Genomic DNA, 21,032 nt, shown 5'->3' with positions numbered 1-21,032 from the left:
ATATATATATATATATATATATATATATATATATATATATGTGACCGTGGTTACTTAGCTTTACTAATCATTTTAATTTTATGAGAACAGGGAAGTCCACACCACAGCTAGAGTGATAATGACACAGAGGAATGATAATGCTGGAATCGCTTTAGGAACAATGTTTTCCAGCTGAAGAATGATATAAACATTGGCAGCCAATCAGAATCCACCCCACTTTAAGAAACTCGGGCATTTAAAGCAGCAGTTACGTCAAAACTGCAGCATTTGCATTTATAGTTATTATAGTTATCCTCTTTTGTGAAGGGGGCTTAATTATACAGGTCTCGAGGTGTCACAATATATTGGTATTGACGATAATTGTGATATTTAAAAAATTTAATATTGATATAATGTTAATGCTACACGTATGACAATTGGTAATAATCCAGCACCAGTGTCTGGTTAACACATTTCAACATAGTAGGTGGTGGTATTGCCCATTATCGCTGGTTAACACTGGTTATAAAATGGAAAAATGAAGGCTGCAATGATGCAGTGTGTAGCTAGCAATGCCACACAAAATCATTTCACAGGAGATGACAGGCGAAAGCGAGACACTCTACAGAAAATGTTAGCAGGAAGTTCTTTTTGTGCACTTTTGTTACAGTCACAGTTACGAACTCTGTCTCGTGTCTTGAGTGTGATTCATTGCAAAGAAAAACTCAAAATAAACATGATTTTGGCTGATGGCATTTTATTTTTTCAAAATTTCTATAGATATATCGCAATAATGTCAATATCGTGCATTCTTTAAACCACAATAATCATGTAGTGAAAATCTCATATCGTAACAGCCCTATTTCCAGGTCAGACTGCTTACCCAACTATTTGATTTTGAAAAGTCATTTCGCTTATCCCTAGTAAACAGGGTCATTGTGCAAGTTGGTTTGAGCTTTAGGCAGAGACCGAGTGCTGCAGAGTGATTTTACAACTTGCCTGTGAAGCTCAGACACATGTTTCACAGAGCTCTGTGTGCTGCGGCTCCCACTGCAGGCATCATATATTCACATCGTCCTCCAGACACTCTCTCGCCAGTGCTCACATCAGCCGTTACTTCCTAATGACTCGCAGGAATCAGGCCAGCGGGCATCACTCAGCACCATTTAATTTTTCTCATATACCCAACCTGTCTGAGGTCTTTGTGCGAGCGAGATCGAGACAGAGTGAGAGTTACTCGGTTCAAACGTTACAGTGTCCCCTCAGTGACCAGGCAGACTGACAGATGACTGCAGGCTTTATAGAGGTAGTGGCAGGAGGAGACACTTGCAACGGCCCCACGCACCCTAATATACTGGGCAATAGAAACTTTATACAATATATCTCTTGATGTCAGTGTATCTTTTCTCCCCCTTTTTATTTATTTATTTCTGTAAGTTTTCCACTTCTTTTTGAAAGTTTTGGGTCAGTAGTCTTTTTTTTTTTTTTTTTTTTGAAAGAAATGTGCTTTATTCCAAAAGGATGCATTAAATTTATCAAAAGTAACAGTAAAAAAAACGGTTATGCACGGTTACGAAATATTTCACTGTTACAGTATATTTCAAATAAATGATAATATTTGACAATTACTCTTACTGTTTTCTGACTATTTTTGATCAAATAAATGCAGCCTATGATATGCATAAATGATTGACAATTTTTGATTTTTGACAACGATTGAGCCAAATTTACCACCTCCATTTAAAACAACGCTCACATTCCCGTGAGACAAAGAGGGAACTAGAAACTAGTTTATTGACACATGGTCTTCAGGAAGCTTAATGGACAAATTAAAAGCACATTAGAAGTTCACGGTGTTGCTTAATTTGATATCACCAGCCAAATTGTTGCAAATCTATCATGAATATATGCTGGCCAGCTGTATTACAGATCCTTCAGTCCACAGCTCCTGTGGCTCAAGGTCAATTGAAAGCATTTAAAGTGTCTGCTTGTCCATTGCATGCCCCGAAACGCTCTCCTGGGCCCCGTTTATATATAGAGAGAGAGAGAGAGAGAGAGAGAGAGAGTGTGTGTGTGTGTGTCATTTCTATGGTGGGTTTGGAGGGAAGAAGGCTGTCGTGATGGACTGGACTCAATTATCCCATGGTCCCTTATGGAAATCTTTGAAGCAGAAGGACTAAACCCCCTCCTGAATTCAATTTAAATCTCATTCACTTTCCATATCTAGGTTGTATTGAGCTGTTATAGATTCTTATCAATCATAATGAAACACACTTTTTCTCATTTTCTTCTTATTAACTCCTGCTGAATCAGTGCAGTGCTTGACTCAACTAGTCTTTGTTTCTGTGGATGTTAGAGTTGTGCAGAACTACATATTTTCATAATTGACTTGTCTATTCAACAAACAATCCACATCCACACTTACCTGTATTGATTGACACAGCTAATCATTTTGCCGCATAAACACATTTCATTGCACCAAATACACAAAATAATGTTTTTTTTTAGCAACATCATATGACCCCTTTAACAGATATAATAGTTTTTTTGGGGCCTGTGTGTGAACAGGAAGGGAGTTTTCAGAACAGGAAGTGAGCTGCTCCTAATCCTGCCACCAGAGGTTGAGGAAATGTTTCCTCATTGTGCCCTAAGAGATGGGACAGCATTCCCAGAGCAAGCACTGTGGGAAATTCCCACTTCCCAGTATGACATATCACAGATTTCTGCATCTCCTAAAAAAATTTAAAAAAAAGACTCCTTATTTCATTTTCAGTGAATTGATATGTAAGTTCTGTAGATTTTCGAGTTCTTCTCAACTGTTTCAAAAAGCCAGTGATGTTCAAGAGGGGGCAGACCTGGGTGTGTTTGAAGGGCTTGTGAGAAAATGGCAGCAGAGATGAATATGTGTGCATGTGAGAAACCAGGCTGCCGACACCAAGAATGCATTTCTCACTCCAGGGATGTGCAATCAAGAATAGCACTGACCTGTTTCGGTTCTTTTCTCTCTCTCAGAACATATCCTGTGATTTTTGAAGTTCAATGTGTGGGCTCAGCTGACAACTTCCTGTGACTGACCATCCATTCCAAATGTCTCATTATGATGCTGCACAGTCATGACTAGTTTGAAACTACAGTAATGAAATGTTGAGCTATTCATTAATTTGTGCGTCCCTTCACACACACTGAAGTAAAGACTTTACTTACTAAAAGTATTTTAAAGGTACATTCACTACTGTTCAAAAGTTTGGTAATATCTTTTGAAATATATGCTCACCAAGCAGGAATTTATTTGATCAAAAATACAGTAAACCGTAATATTGTGAAGTATTGTTACAATTTAAAATAACTGTTTTCTATATTAATACATTTTAAAATTAAATGTATTCCTGTGATGGCAAAGCTAAATTTTCAACAGCCATTAGTCCAGTTTTTAATTACATGATACTTCAGCTGATTTTGTTTTCAAGAAAATTTTATTTATTTTATTTTTAGTATTAAAAGCAGTTAGGCTGCTTAATATTTTTTTTTTATGGAAACTGAACAGCATTTATTTGAAATAGATGTTTTTGTAACAATGTAATGTTTTTTTTTTTTTGCATCTTGCTGGTAAGAAGTATTATTTCTTTTCAAAAGATTATTTTTACTGACCCCAAACTTTTGAACAGTAGTTTATGGTAATACCATAGTACTTTGATCTATGGTACATTGTACCTTAAGGTAATTCAAAGAATACCATAGTATATAACCAAAGTACATGTCCTAAATTTGTATTGCCATGGTACTTGTCCAAAATTACATTTAATAATAATACCATCTCAGAATGTCAAAAAAAAAACATTACCAAACTGGTATCACAGAACTGTGGTATTACTATGATTCAACGCCAAACAAAAATAGTTTTTTGGTGCCTGCTGGTGTGCTGTGGTGGTAAATGCCAACTTTTGTTTGATTTGTGTTTGCATAAATTTCTATATACCTACGTGCTACGTCTGACTTGTTCTGATTTTCTCTCAGTCTGCTGTCACTCACAGAAGCCAAAATCATGTAGCCCCTTTCACTGGGCTACTGTATGGCAACACTGCTGCTCTATACGTGTGTGTCCTGCTTCAATGCGGCACTATTTAAAGAAAAATGTGTGGCTGTGAGTGTCTGTTCTTTGGCTGTGACGTTTTTGGGCCATTGTGTCCTTATTTTTTCTCCAAATTGCGGGAAAGGGCGGGGCAGGAAAATCTCCCTCTTTCTCTTACTGTATTTTTCCATACTTTTCATGCTCTGGCCTTGTTTCTTTCTGTGTGGATGCAAAAACTCCAGAAGCTCCAAATAAGGCCTAGAACAAAATGTGCTCATTTCGTTCCAGTGTGATGTTCATTTTGTGGGTCAGTTAGGTCCTTGATCAGCATTTTGGCCTCCTGATTCTGCATAAATGGAGGCTTGATCTTGGAACAGTTTCTGCTACACTCTATTGTGTTGTGTCTCAAACCACAGGGGTTCATTCATTCATGTGAAACGAACTGTTGTGAAACTTATTAGGATGTATTTTGCGGCTCTCTGGAACAATTTTGATTTGTTAAATGTTTGTATGGAATCGCTGCTAAACTGGATATATTACCACCATCCATGGCATCTTTTTTGCTATGGTTTTTGTAATGGACTATCTTTCTTAGTTAATATAATATTTATTTATTTAGTAATAAATACAGTTTAAGCTGATTTATACAATTCCATTCATTCATGTAAGCTAATATATACAATTTAAGCTAATATACAATTTTATTTCATTAGTTGTTTTTGTTAAATAGCTATGTAATAAGTGACAGTCTACTGCCAGTGAGTCATTATTTACAACAAAATACCCATAAAATATGAATTTAGTTTTTTTTTTTTTTCATTTGAACCACTTCTTATGGTAAAATCTCTTCCTCTATCTTTCTGTAGTGATGGCAGCTATCCGTAAGAAGCTGGTGATTGTGGGAGATGGAGCCTGTGGGAAAACCTGCTTGCTGATTGTGTTCAGTAAAGATCAGTTCCCCGAGGTCTACGTGCCTACAGTGTTTGAAAACTACATCGCTGATATAGAGGTGGACAGCAAACAGGTCAGTAATCCTGAAATGGTCCTGTACACAGTGCTTCTTCCTCGTTTTATGGACCGAAGCGCTGAGAATGGGGCGTGTGTGTTTGTTTGAGAGAGGGAATAGGGTGTTACTGCAGCCTGTCATATTTTTAGCCCAAATTTGTGGCCAACCTGAACAGACATGATGTAGATATATTGTGAGAGAAGTTAAATCAGAGTGTACACAATATTGAAATGAATATTGGAAAGAATGTTTAGATTAGGGATATATATGATTTAAAAAAAAAAATAGAAAAGAAAATGCATTCTATTTTCTTTATGCTCCAGTACACACATTCCATCTTCATTTCGTTTATTCACTCAAAAAAAAAAATCAAGCCTTTTAACCCTTGAATGTTTTGTCTTCTTATCGAAGACCACTAGTCCAGTGTGGACTGCAGTTATTTCTTTAAATAGCCTCAGGTTAATAAATGGTTTTTATATTTATGGCCACTGATATTGACATGAAGGCCACTCAAACTCCAGACACATACCTTCAGCTGACAACCAATACTGAAGTATCTGCATCTCTCTCTCTCTCTCTCTCTCTCTCTCTCTCTCTCTCTCTCAGGTGGAGTTGGCTCTATGGGACACAGCTGGTCAGGAAGACTATGATCGGTTGAGGCCATTGTCATATCCAGACACGGATGTTATTCTGATGTGTTTCTCTATAGACAGTCCAGATAGTTTAGGTACCTAACTACACACATACACATTTGATCAAAAGTTTGGAGTCAGTAAGATTTTTGTTTTGATTTCTTTTTTTTTCTCTTCTTTTTTCGAAAGAAATTAACACTATAATTAGCATAATTAAATAATTAGCATTATTACCCTTTCCATAAAAATGTTAAGCAGCGCAACTTTTTAAAATTTTTTACATTACCGATTTTAAACATTGGTAATAATAATAAATGTTTCTTGAACGTCAAAAGATATACTAAAATAGAAAAGTTATTTTAACAATGTAATAATTTCACAATTTAACAGTTAAATGTTATTTTAACTGTTAAATTGTTAAATTATCAAATTTTAATACCTAAAACAAAAAATATGTTATATACTCCGAACTTTTGAACAGAAATGTAAATTACATTTAAATTAAATTTAGGAAGTAATTAAACTTGTAAAGATTACATCAAATTTAAAATTTAAGAGAATTTATTAAATACTGTGAATTAGGGCTGGGTAAAAATATTGATATCTAGATATTAATCTATTCTCATTTTTACGGAACGATATCAATTCTTAAAGTCCGCATGAAATCAAAATTGACTTTATCAGCATATTAGAATGATTTCTGAAGGATCATGTGACACTGAAGACTGGCGTAATGGTGCTGAAAATTCAGCTTTGATCACAGATGCATTTTAAAATACATTTTAAAATATATTAAAATAGAAAATAAGACGATACTGGACTTGAAAATATCGGTATCGGATCGAAAATAAAATGAGAGGTATCGCCCATCCCTAAGAGACAGAGAGGAGGAGCGCATGCCCTCTATTTAATATTCCGTTTCAGCTGGAAATACGTCACTCCACTGAAATAAAGTCGGCAGCAACTTGCGGTTCACGCGGACTTTAAATCCCAAGAATCGATTAGTATAGCCTGTTTTCAGTTAATAGACGGAACATCGAAGGGTACTTCCCATCCAATAAATCGCAATAAGCATTGTGCTTTGGTGCTTTTAATATGAAACAAAGTCTCAGATTTCAAATTATTTTCATTGTATTGCAGTATTCAAACAATAAATGCCGTTTTGGAAATATACTGTAGAGAGGGGCATTTTGCTAAATATATGCACCATATAACATATTCATTATACATTTTACTGTTCTTCAATGTTTAATTTGTTTGAATAAATCCATCAAGTTTTTATGACAGCCACCATTGTTTATAGTTCAAACAAATTAATTGAAGTAGAAATATGTAATTGTAACTTTATTATTTTAAAAACTTCATTGTGTAATTTTAACAAATCAGTCAATTTTAACCTTCAATATTATAATAATGTAGTACCAACTGACTCTCATATATATTTTATAGCATTAGTAGAGAGATTTTTTTTCCTTGAGAAAATTTGGCATGTACTGTACCTGATATATATCCAAAATAATCGATATTGAATCGAATCGGTAATCAAATCGAATCACAAGCTTGTGAATGAGAATCGAATCGTTAAATTTGTGTCAAAACCCAGCCCTACTGTGAATACGCATTTTTTACTGTTATTTATAATTTAATTTACTGTATTAAATTATTTCTAAAAGTATCTAACAATGATGTCGTTTCATAACTTTTTTTCTGGTCTCTTCCAGAAAATATTCCAGAGAAATGGACGCCAGAGGTAAAACATTTCTGTCCCAACGTTCCCATCATCCTTGTGGGCAATAAAAAGGACCTGCGGAATGATGAACACACACGCAGGGAGCTGATTAAGATGAAACAGGTGTGACAGATGTGTGTGTACGTGTGTGTGCATGTGTTAAACAGGTGTTGCCATAGTAACTTGAAGTAGAGAGACACAGCAGAGGCCTTTTGTTGGCCCTTGCCTTAACAAACAGGACACTTCCTGTCTCTGACAGCCACAAAAGAAAATGGAAATGCAGCCGTTTCCTGTGGGGATAAAGCTGACCTCAGGGATTGCTTCATACTGAAGGGTGTTTGTAAGAGAAAGGCAGAAGCAGTAGTGAAACTTTCATACTAGTCAGAATAATACTTTTAGATATATTATGTTCATGTGATGAAGTAATTTGCTAATGTGAACTTAGTATGCAGTTTACACGATTTCCACTATTATGACCCATCATATTCTCCCAAATTGCTCGTCTACTTTTACCCACAAAGCATTGTGTTGAAAGGAACTGTTTTGGCTATAAATGTTCAAGCACCATTTAAGGGAGCTACCAGTGGCGTTAGTGTCTAGGAATGCTCATTGAGCTCAACCCTTGATTTTATCTCTACAGGAATGTAGCAGATTGTAAACCACGTGACATTCCGCATACTACAGTAGTGCAGTATAAAATTGTTATTGTAGTGTATTTACTGTTTTATGTGCTACTTTTAAAAATAGTATAGAGTACCTAGTACAGTGTCCGTTGTACAGTCAGCGTATAGTCTGCTAGTATGGCATATTGAACACAGTAAGTAGGTCCTGTTTTGTCCTGGATGAGGTTAATGTTTTTTATTGTATCTTTTAATAATAGCTGTTGATCGTTTTGTTGTAACCTACTTTTGCTTTGAAATCAGTATGCAAGTACAGAAAAGTTTAACTTAAATGTTCAAAACATCAGCAGTCTTTAGTGTAACATGATTCATAATAATTTTAATATGCTGATTTGGTGCTGAAGAAACTTTTCTTATTATTATCAATTGTAACGGTTGTGGTCTTGTCCCAAAATATAACAAAAGTTAACAAACACACACACACACAAAAAAAAAAAAACACTATCTGAAGCGGGAACCCGTGTGATGATGCTGAGTCCTAACCGTAAGACCACCTTTTGTTCTTAACGTTGACTGCGCTCAGACTTTACTCGACTCTCAGACCGAAAGCCAAGCTGGCAGCAAGGGTGGCTAAGAGTGACTCGGGAACATCGGCGGTGTCAGCCTGTCTTGGCTCCTTCCTATTTTACAGCTCCAAGTCACCGATTTTGGGAGTTCAATCCCAGAATTGACAAAGAGGCATTCGCCGGTGTACAAACGAAACATGCTACCTATCAGATTGTGCTACCAAAAATATATTTGCATTGTTTTAAGGGTAAGTTTAGGATAAGGGTAGGTGTGGATGGGTAGGTTTAGGGTAGGGGTAGGTGGACATTAAAAAAAGCCTCAAACCACATGAATAAAATGTTGGTAGCACAATCTGATAGGTAGCATTTTTCGCTATCGATTTGTGCTACCTATCTTTTTAATGGGAGGTAGCACAATCTGAGTGGGTAGCACAAATCGTCAGAACACCGGCCAAGAGAAATGCCCATTAGCAACAGTCTAAACGGGTAGCACCACCTCCTCTCCACCAACCCCGGAAACGCACACCGAAAGATCCACCCGCAAGGACTGCCTCCAAAAGGAACGTAACACACAGATTTTGGTCAGTCAAACCTCCTCCCGTCTCTAAACTTCGCCCTATATACTTATACTCCTCCTCTTAATTGGTCCTCGCCTCCAATCGTAATGTATTTTAGTTGGAGGGCGGTGACAAAGTAAACAAAGGGGCAGTATGGAAAATATCTGTAATGCCACACAATGTTGAAAACTGTTGTGCTGCATAATATTTTTGTGGAATCGGTGATACATTTTTTTTTTCAGGATTTTTTTGATGAATAGAAAGTTAAAAAGTAACAATTTATTTGAAATGGAAATCTTTTGTAACATTGTAAATGTCTTTAATGTCACTTTTGGTCAATTTAATGTGTACTTGCAGAAAAAAGTATTTATTTCTTCTAAAAAAAATCTTACTATCCCTAAACTTTTAAACAGTTGTGAAAGTATTTTTTAAAAGAATTCTTATCATATATGTGTATGTTTCAGGAACCTGTAAAACCAGAGGAGGGCCGTGACATGGCTAACAGGATCAGTGCATTTGGATATTTAGAGTGTTCGGCTAAAACTAAAGATGGAGTGCGGGAGGTGTTTGAGATGGCCACCAGGGCGGCACTGCAGGTCCGCAAACGCAAGAAGAGAGGCGGCTGCCTGCTGTTATGAGCCACACACTGCGACATACACACACACACCTCTATGTACCTTTCAGCTATTGACCCCAGGAAAAGCCTGCAGCACCCACCGCGTGCCACATTTCTCACAATCCAGGTGTGGATGACAGAAAATATTTATTAGGGAACCAAAGTGTGTGTCAGTAACCAATACCTCTCCATCCTGCCATATTTTTCTTTTTTTCTTTTCCTTTCACCAGCATACCTTCCTTCCTTCTCTGGAAGAAATACTGACTGATTAATTTTGTATTTGTACATAAATCTTCCCTGTCTTTTTCGGTTCTGGTTTACAGTTATTCTATGCCTCTGTATATGATGCTCAGTCATTTAAGTAAAAAAAAAAAAAAAAAGAAGCAAAAATACATTTATCATTCATCAAACTGCCTGCCTGTACTCTGTGTGTGTGTGTGTTTTTTTACCGCTGATCTTGGAACTGTCAAACTTTTAAATTTGTGCAATTGTCCCTAGTCAGGATAGACGCCATAATTATTTCACATGAATGAAAACGAGGCTGTGAGGAATAGAAGTACAGTCTGATCAATGTGGTTGACTGTCATAAACATTTGTGTTGATTGTTTAGCAAAAGCATTCATTGGTTTTGCTTTGTTTCACAGAACTAATCGGTGCCTGGGTTTCGTACGTATATGTGGGGCGGAGCTATCAAAATAGGGGCAAGACCCTTTTGGGGTAGGGGCGTGTTTGTTTTGGTGATTTCAAATATAAACATTGGCTACCAGAAATCCCTCACTCTGCCTTTAATGGTTTCACAGGCTGAAACTGAATTAGCATTAAGTGCTAACTGAATTAGCTCACTCAGGCTATCAGTCAGGCCTGGTCTGTGCGGCATACTGTTTGTGTGAGAAAGAGAGGGAAAAATTTATCCTTTTTATTTTGGCTTCGCCTGTGGCACAGTGTGTTACAATATCAGAATTCAGAAGTGTCATAAACTCAAGGACAATTGATCGACTCCAGATGATAAATGCTTAGAAGAAGTATTAAGTGTATATCCTTCTATTTTTCTGTGAGTTCAAGTGGTCTCAGGATCCTTCTCACATGGAAATTTTCTAAAAAAAATGTTTCATTTTTCTCAGAATGGTAGTAGGTTTGACTCTTTTCACTGAATAAAAGTGTCACCAATGAAGGTTTCGAAATAAATAAGGGTGTGGTCACATTTACCGTAATTCATTCAAACAGAAATCGAAAGCTGCTTGGTATGAAAGTAACTTCTGTGTGAGCTGTGCTTCATACATTGCTACACTTTTGATAATAGGCAATAGACTTTTTTGCCACAATGTTGCTAATGTGACTGCACCTTTAAGAGGAAAGCATCAACTCTTAGAATCATAGTAAAGCACTGTTGTGGCAACACCAATATCTCTAGGTTAATTACAGGTAGAGGTGACCGAGAGAAGAGGTACTTTTTCTGTCCTTGAACCAAAAAAAAACAAAAACTCCTCAGTGGGGCTGTCCCTGTAATTGGTATTCAGCAGGATTGAGAGGACAATAGGCCAACAGAAGAAGGCCCTAATTGGTTTAAAATTGGAGTAAGTGTTTATTTTTGTTTGTATATGTCCCTATTGACTTGATAGATACCTCAAGATCAGATGTGCTGATGTTGCAGGGCTGGCTCTGTGACAGTCTTAGGCTCTCTATAAAATGCTACATAAAAAAAAAAACACCCAGAGGCGATGAGGATAGGATTGCAAGCCTGTAGACAGCTGGTGTCTAACAGTACATAATAAGGAAAATGGCTCAAACATCACTGGGACTCTACAGTAAACTCAGCCAGGTATAGCAGTACTCCCAATAGCCACAAGGGAGTGACATGCACTGTTAGTTTGACATTAATCTATGGACATTTGAAAATGTATTAATGTGTCAGTGGTTTAATAATGAAATATTATTAAGACGCTTAATAATGAAAGATTTAATATAGGAATAAGAAAGGCACTTTATCATCAAAAACAGTGGTTTATGAACCAGTCCATGAGCTCATATTTTTTAAGGTAAATTAAAATATGTTCTGTCATTTGATAAAAAAAGGGATTCATATTCAGTTACCTGCAAGCTTTACAATTATATTTCTAGATTCATTAATATTTAAGCCAGGTTCACACTGTACATAGTCTTGGCTACAATGTCATACATACAGTCTGACTTAAAATCGTTGATGCTACACAGTGTGCTGTGGCTTTTACCCAAGATCCCATTAGGATCATTTCTTACAGTCTAACAAGCAACAAATGTAAAGGACCATCAAATGTGTACAGTGTGAGCCCGGCTTTAAACAATCGATAGATCCAAGATTTCCATACTAGCTTCAGAAGGTGCAGAACAGGTGTTGCTAGTGAAGACAGGCTTGAGTTGGAGGACATTCTTTGTTAATAATCGTGTCTCCACTCAGGATGCACGTATTGTTGGACTGCACTCTCCTCAGTTTCCACTAGGGGGTGAAAGAACACAACAGTGAGTTTTCCACATCATGCCTTCTTGAAACTCTTATTCTTCATTTACTATTATTTGTATTATTAATAGAATTATTTATATTACTTTTATATTATTACTGTATGTTATTTACTATCACCATTGAACAAGTCTGCTGGTAACTGTACTTTTGAAATTGAGCATAAGCTAATTATTCATTGAACAATAAAAATGATATATTTAAGAAATAACTGAACTGTGATTGAATGCATCCAAACAAGTTCTTTAAAGTCTAAAAAAGTATAGTATAGTACAGTCAGATGTTTATGTTTGCTGACAACTGGTTTTGAAAAAAATGAAGGAAAGAGGACAAATTCCTGCTTGCAATGCGGACGTAGACAACATGATTGTTTTTGGCCGAACATCAACAAACACACAGGAATTCCCAGGTATTTTGAAGGCATTAAACTAAAACCAGTTTAATTTTTTCATCCCAGTGAAAAATAATTTTTGAAATCTACAGAAACCAAAAGTTGTGGTATGAAAAACAAGTTTATGGTTGAAGTCAAACAATGTGTTGTGACTTAAAGAGATTTAGAGTATGACTAAAACTCACCTCTCTCATCCTGGATGTTAAGAGCAAGCAGACACTTTTCAACCTCCTCTATTCCCTCTACACTGATAAAGGGAAGCCCGGTGTATCCGCCCTGCTCAAAGCAGAAGTCGATAAACCTATAAACATACACAGGAGATACACATCATTTAGAGGAACAGCTTTCTTTGCATTTCTTCCATGTGTAAGTAGGAAGTGTACAGTAATTACCGGCCCCAGGTTTCATCGGTCCGCAGAATGGTGGGGTTTCCCACCATGATGAACAAGGCTTTTGCTCTTGTCACCGCCACATTGAATCTCTGAAGAGAAGAGACATGAACAAGTTCAAGACTAAAGTGTGTTCTGGCAAATTGTTAAAGAAAGAGCCTATTTGCATACAATGTAGCATGCAACTTAATTCAAGGTTCCTTGTGCATTCACATAATTTTGTGTTGAAACGTGATATTACACTACCATTCAAAAGTTTGGGATCGGTAAGATTTTTGCAATATTTTTGAAATAAGACTCTCCAAAGCAGCATTTATTTGATCAAAAACACAGTAAAACAGCAACATTGTGAAATATTATTGCCATTTAAAATAACTGTTCTAATCTAATACATTTTGAAATGTAATTTATTCCTGTGACGCAAAGCTGAATTTTCAGCACTCTTCAGTGTCATATGATCCTTCAGAAATCATTCTTATATGCTGATTTGCCCCTAAAGAAACACTTCTTATTATTATCAGTGTTGATAATAATAAGATAATAAATAATTTTGTGGAAAACCTTTTTTGATGTATGGAAGGTTTAAAAGAACAGCATTTGTTTGAAACAGAAAATGTATTATTGTCATTTATTGTTTATGGTGTGTTCTCATGTCAGTTGTGGTTAGACACTACCTTCTCATTCTTGAGAAACCCAATATTGAAAGATTCATCCAAAATGATGTGCTCCTTGCTGCTACGAACAGCCGACACTAGGATCACTTTCCTCTCCTGGCCTTGAAACTCCTCCACGGAACCAACCTACATAATACACACAAAGGGAGATGCCTATTATTTTGTTTTCACCTGTCCTACTTTTAAGTTAAAAAGCCATACCAGAGTGTTTAGAAGACTTAAAGGGGTCATATGATGCATATCTCTTTGGTTTTGAGACTTTAGTGTTTGCAACTTTACAGATCTTTATGCACCAAGAGCTTGTAACACTCCAAAGAGAAAGGAAAAATTGAAATCGCATCATATGACCCCTTTAAACCTAAACTAACTTTTAGGTCTTTAATGCACATGTAGTTTTGTAGGTCTTCGTCTGTTCTTATGGCCCATTTGATCTTCTCAACCTACGAAATCAAACCCCACAAAAAGTAAAGTGATTATACAGACCGTCTGAGATTTGAGAGAAGTGTCATCATCATTATTTTAACTGCTATTATGGGCTGTCCAAGAGCAGTTCCCACCTGTTTCCTGTAGGGGGCAATGATGCCAATATCTCTGGGGGAGATTCTAGAGATTCCCTTCTTGGCCTGGGTCAGGAGCAGCTTCTTCAGGTAGCCTACAATGATTTCGATTTCATAGATGTTAAAAAAGGAGGGACTGTTCGACTCTCTCTCATCCTTCCCAGGCACTCCATGGAAAATCACAGGAAATCCCTGGGTAAAAAAACAGCACATGAATAGGCAAATCTCCTGGAAAATAAAATAGCTGCAACCATAGCAACGGAGACTAAACAGCTGTTTAGTAGGTCGCATACTCTTTTGGGAAGGTGCTCCCAGGTGCAGTACTGGTTGGAGCTGATCTCATTTGCACATGCCACCAACTCCCCATCATAGAACAACTCATTAGGAACTTTCAGAATGGATGGATGAGACCTGGAGAGAGAGAGACAATAAAAAACGGGTGCATGCTATGCCATCTATATAATACTCAGACACTAGGGATGCATCAATATTATAAAATTCTGATAAGATGATAATTATTATCATGTTATGACTGATAACCAATAAACGGATTATATTAAAAACATAACACTATTTTTTCTATATTATAATATTCTACACTATGAATATATAAATAAAACACTAAAAACTAAAATCAATATTTTTGAATTTGGGCATCACATCGTTATACTGTACAGTTCGAAAAATACAGTATATATTCATTTTGAGATCAGCTGAAGATTACTTTCACCAGTGTTAACTGTCAATAACGATCAATAACTAATATGATACCGATATATCATGCATCCCTAACTAATATCATGTGATGCATCATGGAAGGACTTTTATTTTAGATTGTAGACCCAGGAGTCCAGTGTGAGCAGCAAAAAAAGTAGCTCTTCATTCTGTTAAAAGTCAGACTGGCGTAGTTCAGAAGTACCTGTAGTTCAGAAGAAGTTTGGTAACGTAGCGTTTGTCAAACTCCATGTTATCTTTCTTATAAAGATCATTCTGTGTCATCAGCCTCTCCAGCAAAGAGATATCTACAGGAGAGACACACAATTCCAGATTACAATACATTACAATAAAACACATTCATACACATCATTTTGCTTCTGCTTATGTCTCCATGTTTATTTGACAACAGTCATGTGTCAGCAATAGTTAAAGCTTAAATGGTAAACAATAACAATACTTTTTTTAAGGAACATAATATACAGTAATTTTAACACAAACATATTTATCGGCTTATAGGTTGCATGAGTGAGTGTGTGTCGGTATATACAGTATGTGCTTCTCACCAAGCCCATGATTAATGGCAAGAGGAGATCTCAAGATTGGCCCAAGCTGCCTAGGATCTCCAGCCAAAACAAGCTGTCCAGTCTCTGCATTCAGCAGACCTACATGCACACAATGAGACAATGTAATGATACCAAAGACGGATCTCACTACTATCAGACTTTTCCTACAGTACATAAGAGACAGACACACCTGCCACACTGATGATGGTCTCCGACTCAACAGCATGTCCTGCCTCATCCACAAAGATGTGAGAAAAATGATCCACAGGAAAGCCTCCAGAGACCAGCCTGCACGCACAAGGTATTTACTGACTGCTGTAAATCATGCATAATGTGTTTGACAGAGAGAGCGACAGCGAGAGAAAGAGAGTTCATTACGTTTGTATAAGATAATGCCCTTCACCTGCCAGTGGTGACAAGAGTGCTGACCAGGATCTTGTAACACATCAGATCCTCTTTACATGGGAAAACAATCATCTCTCCCACCAGATTACTGTTGTTCTAAACACACACACACACACACACCCAACATAATCAAAATAAAAATCATAAGCATACTTACATACAGTAACACCATTAGGCATTTAGTCATTTAAATCTTACTTAAAAATACATAAATTTTATTGCATTAACCCTGAAAGCCTGACATATGAAATGATAGTCAGAAAAAAAAATATATATATATTTTTTGGAACAGTTTATGTTATTCAGAGGCCCAAATTGAGCGAAAATGTCCAATTTTGTAAAATGATATTTAAATGCTTACTGTGTCTCAGTGTGATGCATTTTTTTATTTATTTATGTATTTTTCAAATAAACATTATTTATTGCTAAAACAGATGCTAACCTTTAGAACTTCTGGGATATATTTTGGATCGCGTGAACTAGCGTAAAGTCTGTATATTTTCCGTGAATCAACATGTTGACTGGTGATCAAATTCTCACACAGTTGATCAGCTGCACTGTTAGATGGAGCACAAGCTAGGATATAGGCATCAGGTATATTCTTCTCCACCTGTGAGATGTTGAGAAACAGAGAAACAAACAAAAAAAGAATGACTGAATGTGATTGGTATTCCTCTGAACGGTGAAATCTTTCATACAGGCAAGCATAATACCATTTAATGCGGCAAGCTGAAGACTTGGTGGGGCTGTGTTTACTCTGCTGTGTGTGATAACCAGTTTTACCTGTTTGATGGCCTCCACTATCGTGACAGTTTTACCAGTGCCAGGAGGTCCAAACACCAAGTACGGTGCTGGCTTGGACGTACCGGCCACAATGTGACATACTGCACTGTACTGTTCAGGGTTCCTCTCAAGATGTTGATTAAAGAGCCTAGAGACACACACATTGTGCTCAAATACTCATAATGTTTCATTCTGAAGGTTTAATAACATATTAATAGCACATCTGGGTCTTACTGACCTCAGTGCAGGTGGAGACGCAGGGGTCACGTCCCTTGAGCCCACAGGGAACAGCACATCTCTGAGCTCGTGCTGGACCGCCATGTGTACTGCTCTGTGTTGCAGTCTTAATGGGAGACGATTCACTGTGAACTCCACACGGAATTTCATATTATCTACATATACATGGTCAAGGAACCTTGACAAACACAAAAAAAAACATGTTAGATGAACAGATATCTGTTGATGATTTTGACTGATTGAGCCACATGCATTTTTTCAAATCTCACTCACACTTCATACCTTCTAGAGAAGCCCAGTTTGACCCGATCCAGTTCCACTTTGTGGACGTAGCCCTTGTATTTGGTCACAGTTGAGAGTTGGACCTCCTCACTCTTGGTGAGAAGCAGGTGATCTCCCCTCAGGACTGATGGCCTGTTCTCTGATACGCCAGGGAGCTTTAACACAACAGATACACAAACAGACCTCCAAACCTTACATTCTCCAATGGGAATCAAGTTTCAAGATGTGTTTTAACAAAAGACATGTCCACTCACGTTTAAGACCATTAGTCTTTTGTCATAGTCTTTGAATAAGGTGACTTGATCTTTGTTGTATCTCTTGATATCCACATGCATCTGACACTCCTCCAGATACAGCAGTAAATCAAAACGTTCTGCATAGTTATGGAAGCCTAGTGGACTCTGCAATAATGACCTAGAAACCATCAAACACATCAAAGGAAACAATCATTATTTCTCTCATTATTTAGAGCTGATTCAGGAACATTCATAACTATAAATTATGTATAACAGTCGTAACATGCAGAGATGCAAAAAGAAAGTATGAAGCATGCACACAAAGGGGGATGCAAAAATCATATATTTTTTTAAAACATCCTATAAAGCCTACAAAATAATCAAAAGCACAATTAACAAATCATTTTGAATGAAATTATCTTAGTATAATTAGAAAATGGATTTTGCATTTTTCCCCAAGTAGATGCCTGTAGAATTTTCCACAAGTTTGCTCAAGGAACCTGTGGGCAAACATGAAGATACAAGCCTGGTTATAGTAGTTTTTGCAAAACTATTTTATAAAGCCACAATGTGGGTTCAATTCCAAGTGAATGCATGAACTGCTCAAACATATCTTGAAGTCTCATTGTATACGTAAATGTAAATTCATACCCACCAACAAATGGGCAGCTGCACCCCTTATAACATCTGACCATAAAATAGAGACCTGCGTGGGATGGATTTTACAGTCCTGCTCCCTCAGAAATATATGTTATCTCCGCCTAAAAGTAGCCTATATTGATTTTTTCCAATACATCCATGAAATTTAGATGAAATAGTAAGTTCCGTAACATCCCGTGAGTTCCGCAACATCCCAGCATAAACGCTCCCAATAAAATATTTGTTATTAAAGCATCAACATTCACGAACCACTTATTTTTTAACAGAAAAGCAAGCACAAGCTGATGTGTGCATGGTTCGGAATGGCCAAATGCGAGCAAAGAGCGTTCCCTTTATAATCACTCCCGTCGGGTTCCACGGGAGTGCAGGTCTCTACCCTATAATTTATCTCAGACCAGTTCTAAATGGCATAATTAGACACTTGAAGAACAAACAAACTAACATACTAGCATATTAGAATGATTTCTGAAGGAATAAAGACTGGAGTAACGACTGCTGAAAATTCAGCTTTGGCAACACAGAAATAAATTACACTCTAAAATGAAAAAAAAAACTAAAAACAGTTATTTTAAATCGTTATAATATTTCACTTGAAGGACACTAACTGAAGTTCCTGAAACTTTCCTCTGAGGATCCGGGAAGAACAGCCATCTTTCAGGAGCTTGGCTAGTTCAGGGATGTGAGGAGGAGGAGTGTATTGCCCCAGTGGCAGAACATTTTCAAGAAAGTTCTGAACATAACTAAAGGAGAGAGAAGCACATGAGATACACACACATAAATAAATGCATAAATAAAGCTAATATATCTATTTACATTTCTATAACTTTGAGGATACAATATGTGAATGCTTATTTTATTCATTGTATTATTAATTTATTCAAATTTAATTAATACAATTTGTTTATTAAAATAATGTGTATAATTATAATTTCGTATTATTTCATTTTTTTTTTTTATTATCTCACCCCTCAGGTGGAACTCCCTCGTCCACTTTACAGTTTTCGGGTTCAGAGATGTTGAGTCTCAGAGGTTTGAATGGTTCTGTAGGACCCAGTAGGGCTGCAAGCTTAGTCCTGTACTCCACTTCAATGAAGCGCACAATGTGGAAGGGACGGGTGGTGGGTTGGGTGTTCTGCTTAAACTCAAATGCTAGAGTAGCAGAATAAACCCCAACATGACTAGATTTGAATCTCACAGTCACCTCATACTTCTCACCTATTTGAAAAACAAACAAGAGTTTACCTTCATTACCGATAGATCACATTAAAGGTGTAAAACCAGAACATATGCAAATATAACCTGCAAACAACATGGTACAACTGAATCAGTACGTCAAGTGTCAGCCGCACTTACGTGGCTCCAGACAGAGTGGATTGTTGCGTGTGACTCTTCTGCTGTCTTCCAGAGTGAAATACTGAAGCCAGTGTAAGGAAGTGTAGTATGTGAAATACACAGCCTCCTGACCCGTGTTCTCCACAAACAGCTTTAGCTCATAAACTTCTGCCCGATCCACACCTATCTGAATCTTTCCATCTTCCATACACAGCTCTGAGGACACCTGCACCCCATACTTATCAGTTATAAAAAAGGACCTGGGAAAGAGAAGAGAAGCTATATGAATTTGTGATGTTATTATATAAATAAGCACTTGCAAAAGTCAATTGCAATATTTACAACACAGGAGTACTGCAGATAATAAAAGAAAGGTTAAATACTGATTGTATAGCCTATGCGTTTCATCCAGTCACTGTCTTGGTAAAAAAAATAAAAAATTCAAGCATATCAGCTCACCTCTCTGTACTGTTCAGTCTCTGTAGGATGTCTTTTGCCAATCTTCTCCTTCCTCTGACTCCACCCTCTGGCTCTGGAACAGAGGCACCCTGGCCACTAGTCGCCGACAATGAGCTAACATTACCCGGAGCGGGGCTAGCTTGGTTTTGCCGTCTTCGACAGGATCTAAACCACTGATCGTGCAGCCTCACTCGGACCTGGATGTATCATTTTCATGAGTGCAGGGCGTCCAAGTTGCATCACATATTTTAAAAAAATTCAAGCATATCAGCTCACCTCTCTGTACTGTTCAGTCTCTGTAGGATGTCTTTTGCCAATCTTCTCCTTCCTCTGACTCCACCCTCTGGCTCTGGAACAGAGGCACCCTGGCCACTAGTCGCCGACAATGAGCTAACATTACCCGGAGCGGGGCTAGCTTGGTTTTGCCGTCTTCGACAGGATCTAAACCACTGATCGTGCAGCCTCACTCGGACCTGGATGTATCATTTTCATGAGCGCAGGGCGTCCAAGTTGCATCACATATTTTAAATGTGTTAAAATCTTAACCCACATAAGACAATAAATGACCATATAATGCACAACTGCTAAAACTGCCATTAAATAGCCTAATATAGACTTTCAGCTTGTTTAAAACAAAATAATAAAATAAACAAGTTAAATAAAAGTTTAAATAATTCTGAATCACTAAACAAAAATTGCTAATATACAAAATAGCCAACCATTTTTGGTCAAATTAAATTGTAAAGATTAAATAAATGAATACATAAATAAATAAATATTCCAAAAAAAAAATGTAAATACATGTCACAGCTTGCCCTAAACTGACAAAACAAGGCAAGGCAAGTTTATTTATATAGCACATTTCATACACAATGGTAATTCAAAGTGCTTTACATAAAATAAATGAAAAAATAATTAAAAAAAATATCACAACAAAACTTTGAAAATGATTTAAAATTTGATTTAAGAGGTTTAAAATGAATTTAAAACAGTTAAAAATAGGAAATGATTATGTATAAAATGCAGTGCAATCAGTTCGGACGTAGCACAGTGCTCATTCAATAAATGCACAGCTAAAC

At 36.9% G+C, this 21,032-nt stretch overlaps 2 protein-coding genes across 2 annotated transcripts in view; one reads left to right on the top strand and one right to left on the bottom strand.

Annotated features, from left to right (window-relative positions):
• The window catches only part of rhocb (ras homolog family member Cb), a 17,581-nt gene extending 7,427 nt beyond the window's left edge, over positions 1 to 10,154 (top strand). The window contains exons 2-5 of the mRNA XM_016517039.1: positions 4,915 to 5,072; positions 5,661 to 5,781; positions 7,408 to 7,538; positions 9,623 to 10,154. Of these exons, the coding sequence (XP_016372525.1) occupies positions 4,917 to 5,072; positions 5,661 to 5,781; positions 7,408 to 7,538; positions 9,623 to 9,796 (582 nt within the window). The 5' untranslated portion in view covers positions 4,915 to 4,916 and the 3' untranslated portion in view covers positions 9,797 to 10,154. The remainder of the gene's footprint in view (positions 1 to 4,914; positions 5,073 to 5,660; positions 5,782 to 7,407; positions 7,539 to 9,622) is intronic.
• Positions 10,155 to 11,832: 1,678 nt separating this feature from the next.
• Positions 11,833 to 21,032, bottom strand: part of mov10b.2 (Mov10 RNA helicase b, tandem duplicate 2) — an 11,407-nt gene continuing 2,207 nt past the window's right edge. The window contains exons 4-22 of the mRNA XM_016517037.1: positions 19,516 to 19,754; positions 19,128 to 19,377; positions 18,768 to 18,902; positions 17,521 to 17,680; positions 17,267 to 17,421; positions 16,986 to 17,162; positions 16,748 to 16,895; positions 16,407 to 16,574; positions 15,963 to 16,060; positions 15,750 to 15,847; positions 15,560 to 15,658; positions 15,199 to 15,301; positions 14,573 to 14,690; positions 14,280 to 14,471; positions 14,091 to 14,162; positions 13,723 to 13,848; positions 13,052 to 13,140; positions 12,845 to 12,960; positions 11,833 to 12,247 (exon numbers count right to left, since the gene is read on the bottom strand). Of these exons, the coding sequence (XP_016372523.1) occupies positions 12,186 to 12,247; positions 12,845 to 12,960; positions 13,052 to 13,140; positions 13,723 to 13,848; positions 14,091 to 14,162; positions 14,280 to 14,471; positions 14,573 to 14,690; positions 15,199 to 15,301; positions 15,560 to 15,658; positions 15,750 to 15,847; positions 15,963 to 16,060; positions 16,407 to 16,574; positions 16,748 to 16,895; positions 16,986 to 17,162; positions 17,267 to 17,421; positions 17,521 to 17,680; positions 18,768 to 18,902; positions 19,128 to 19,377; positions 19,516 to 19,754 (2,605 nt within the window). The 3' untranslated portion in view covers positions 11,833 to 12,185. The remainder of the gene's footprint in view (positions 12,248 to 12,844; positions 12,961 to 13,051; positions 13,141 to 13,722; positions 13,849 to 14,090; positions 14,163 to 14,279; positions 14,472 to 14,572; positions 14,691 to 15,198; positions 15,302 to 15,559; positions 15,659 to 15,749; positions 15,848 to 15,962; positions 16,061 to 16,406; positions 16,575 to 16,747; positions 16,896 to 16,985; positions 17,163 to 17,266; positions 17,422 to 17,520; positions 17,681 to 18,767; positions 18,903 to 19,127; positions 19,378 to 19,515; positions 19,755 to 21,032) is intronic.

This window comes from Sinocyclocheilus rhinocerous, unplaced genomic scaffold, assembly GCF_001515625.1.
Source record: "Sinocyclocheilus rhinocerous isolate Xijiao unplaced genomic scaffold, SAMN03320098_v1.1 scaffold1168, whole genome shotgun sequence".
Classification (NCBI taxonomy): domain Eukaryota; kingdom Metazoa; phylum Chordata; class Actinopteri; order Cypriniformes; family Cyprinidae; genus Sinocyclocheilus; species Sinocyclocheilus rhinocerous.
The sequence above is the reverse complement of the archived record's forward strand: the minus strand, read 5'-3'. Positions and strand labels throughout refer to the sequence as shown.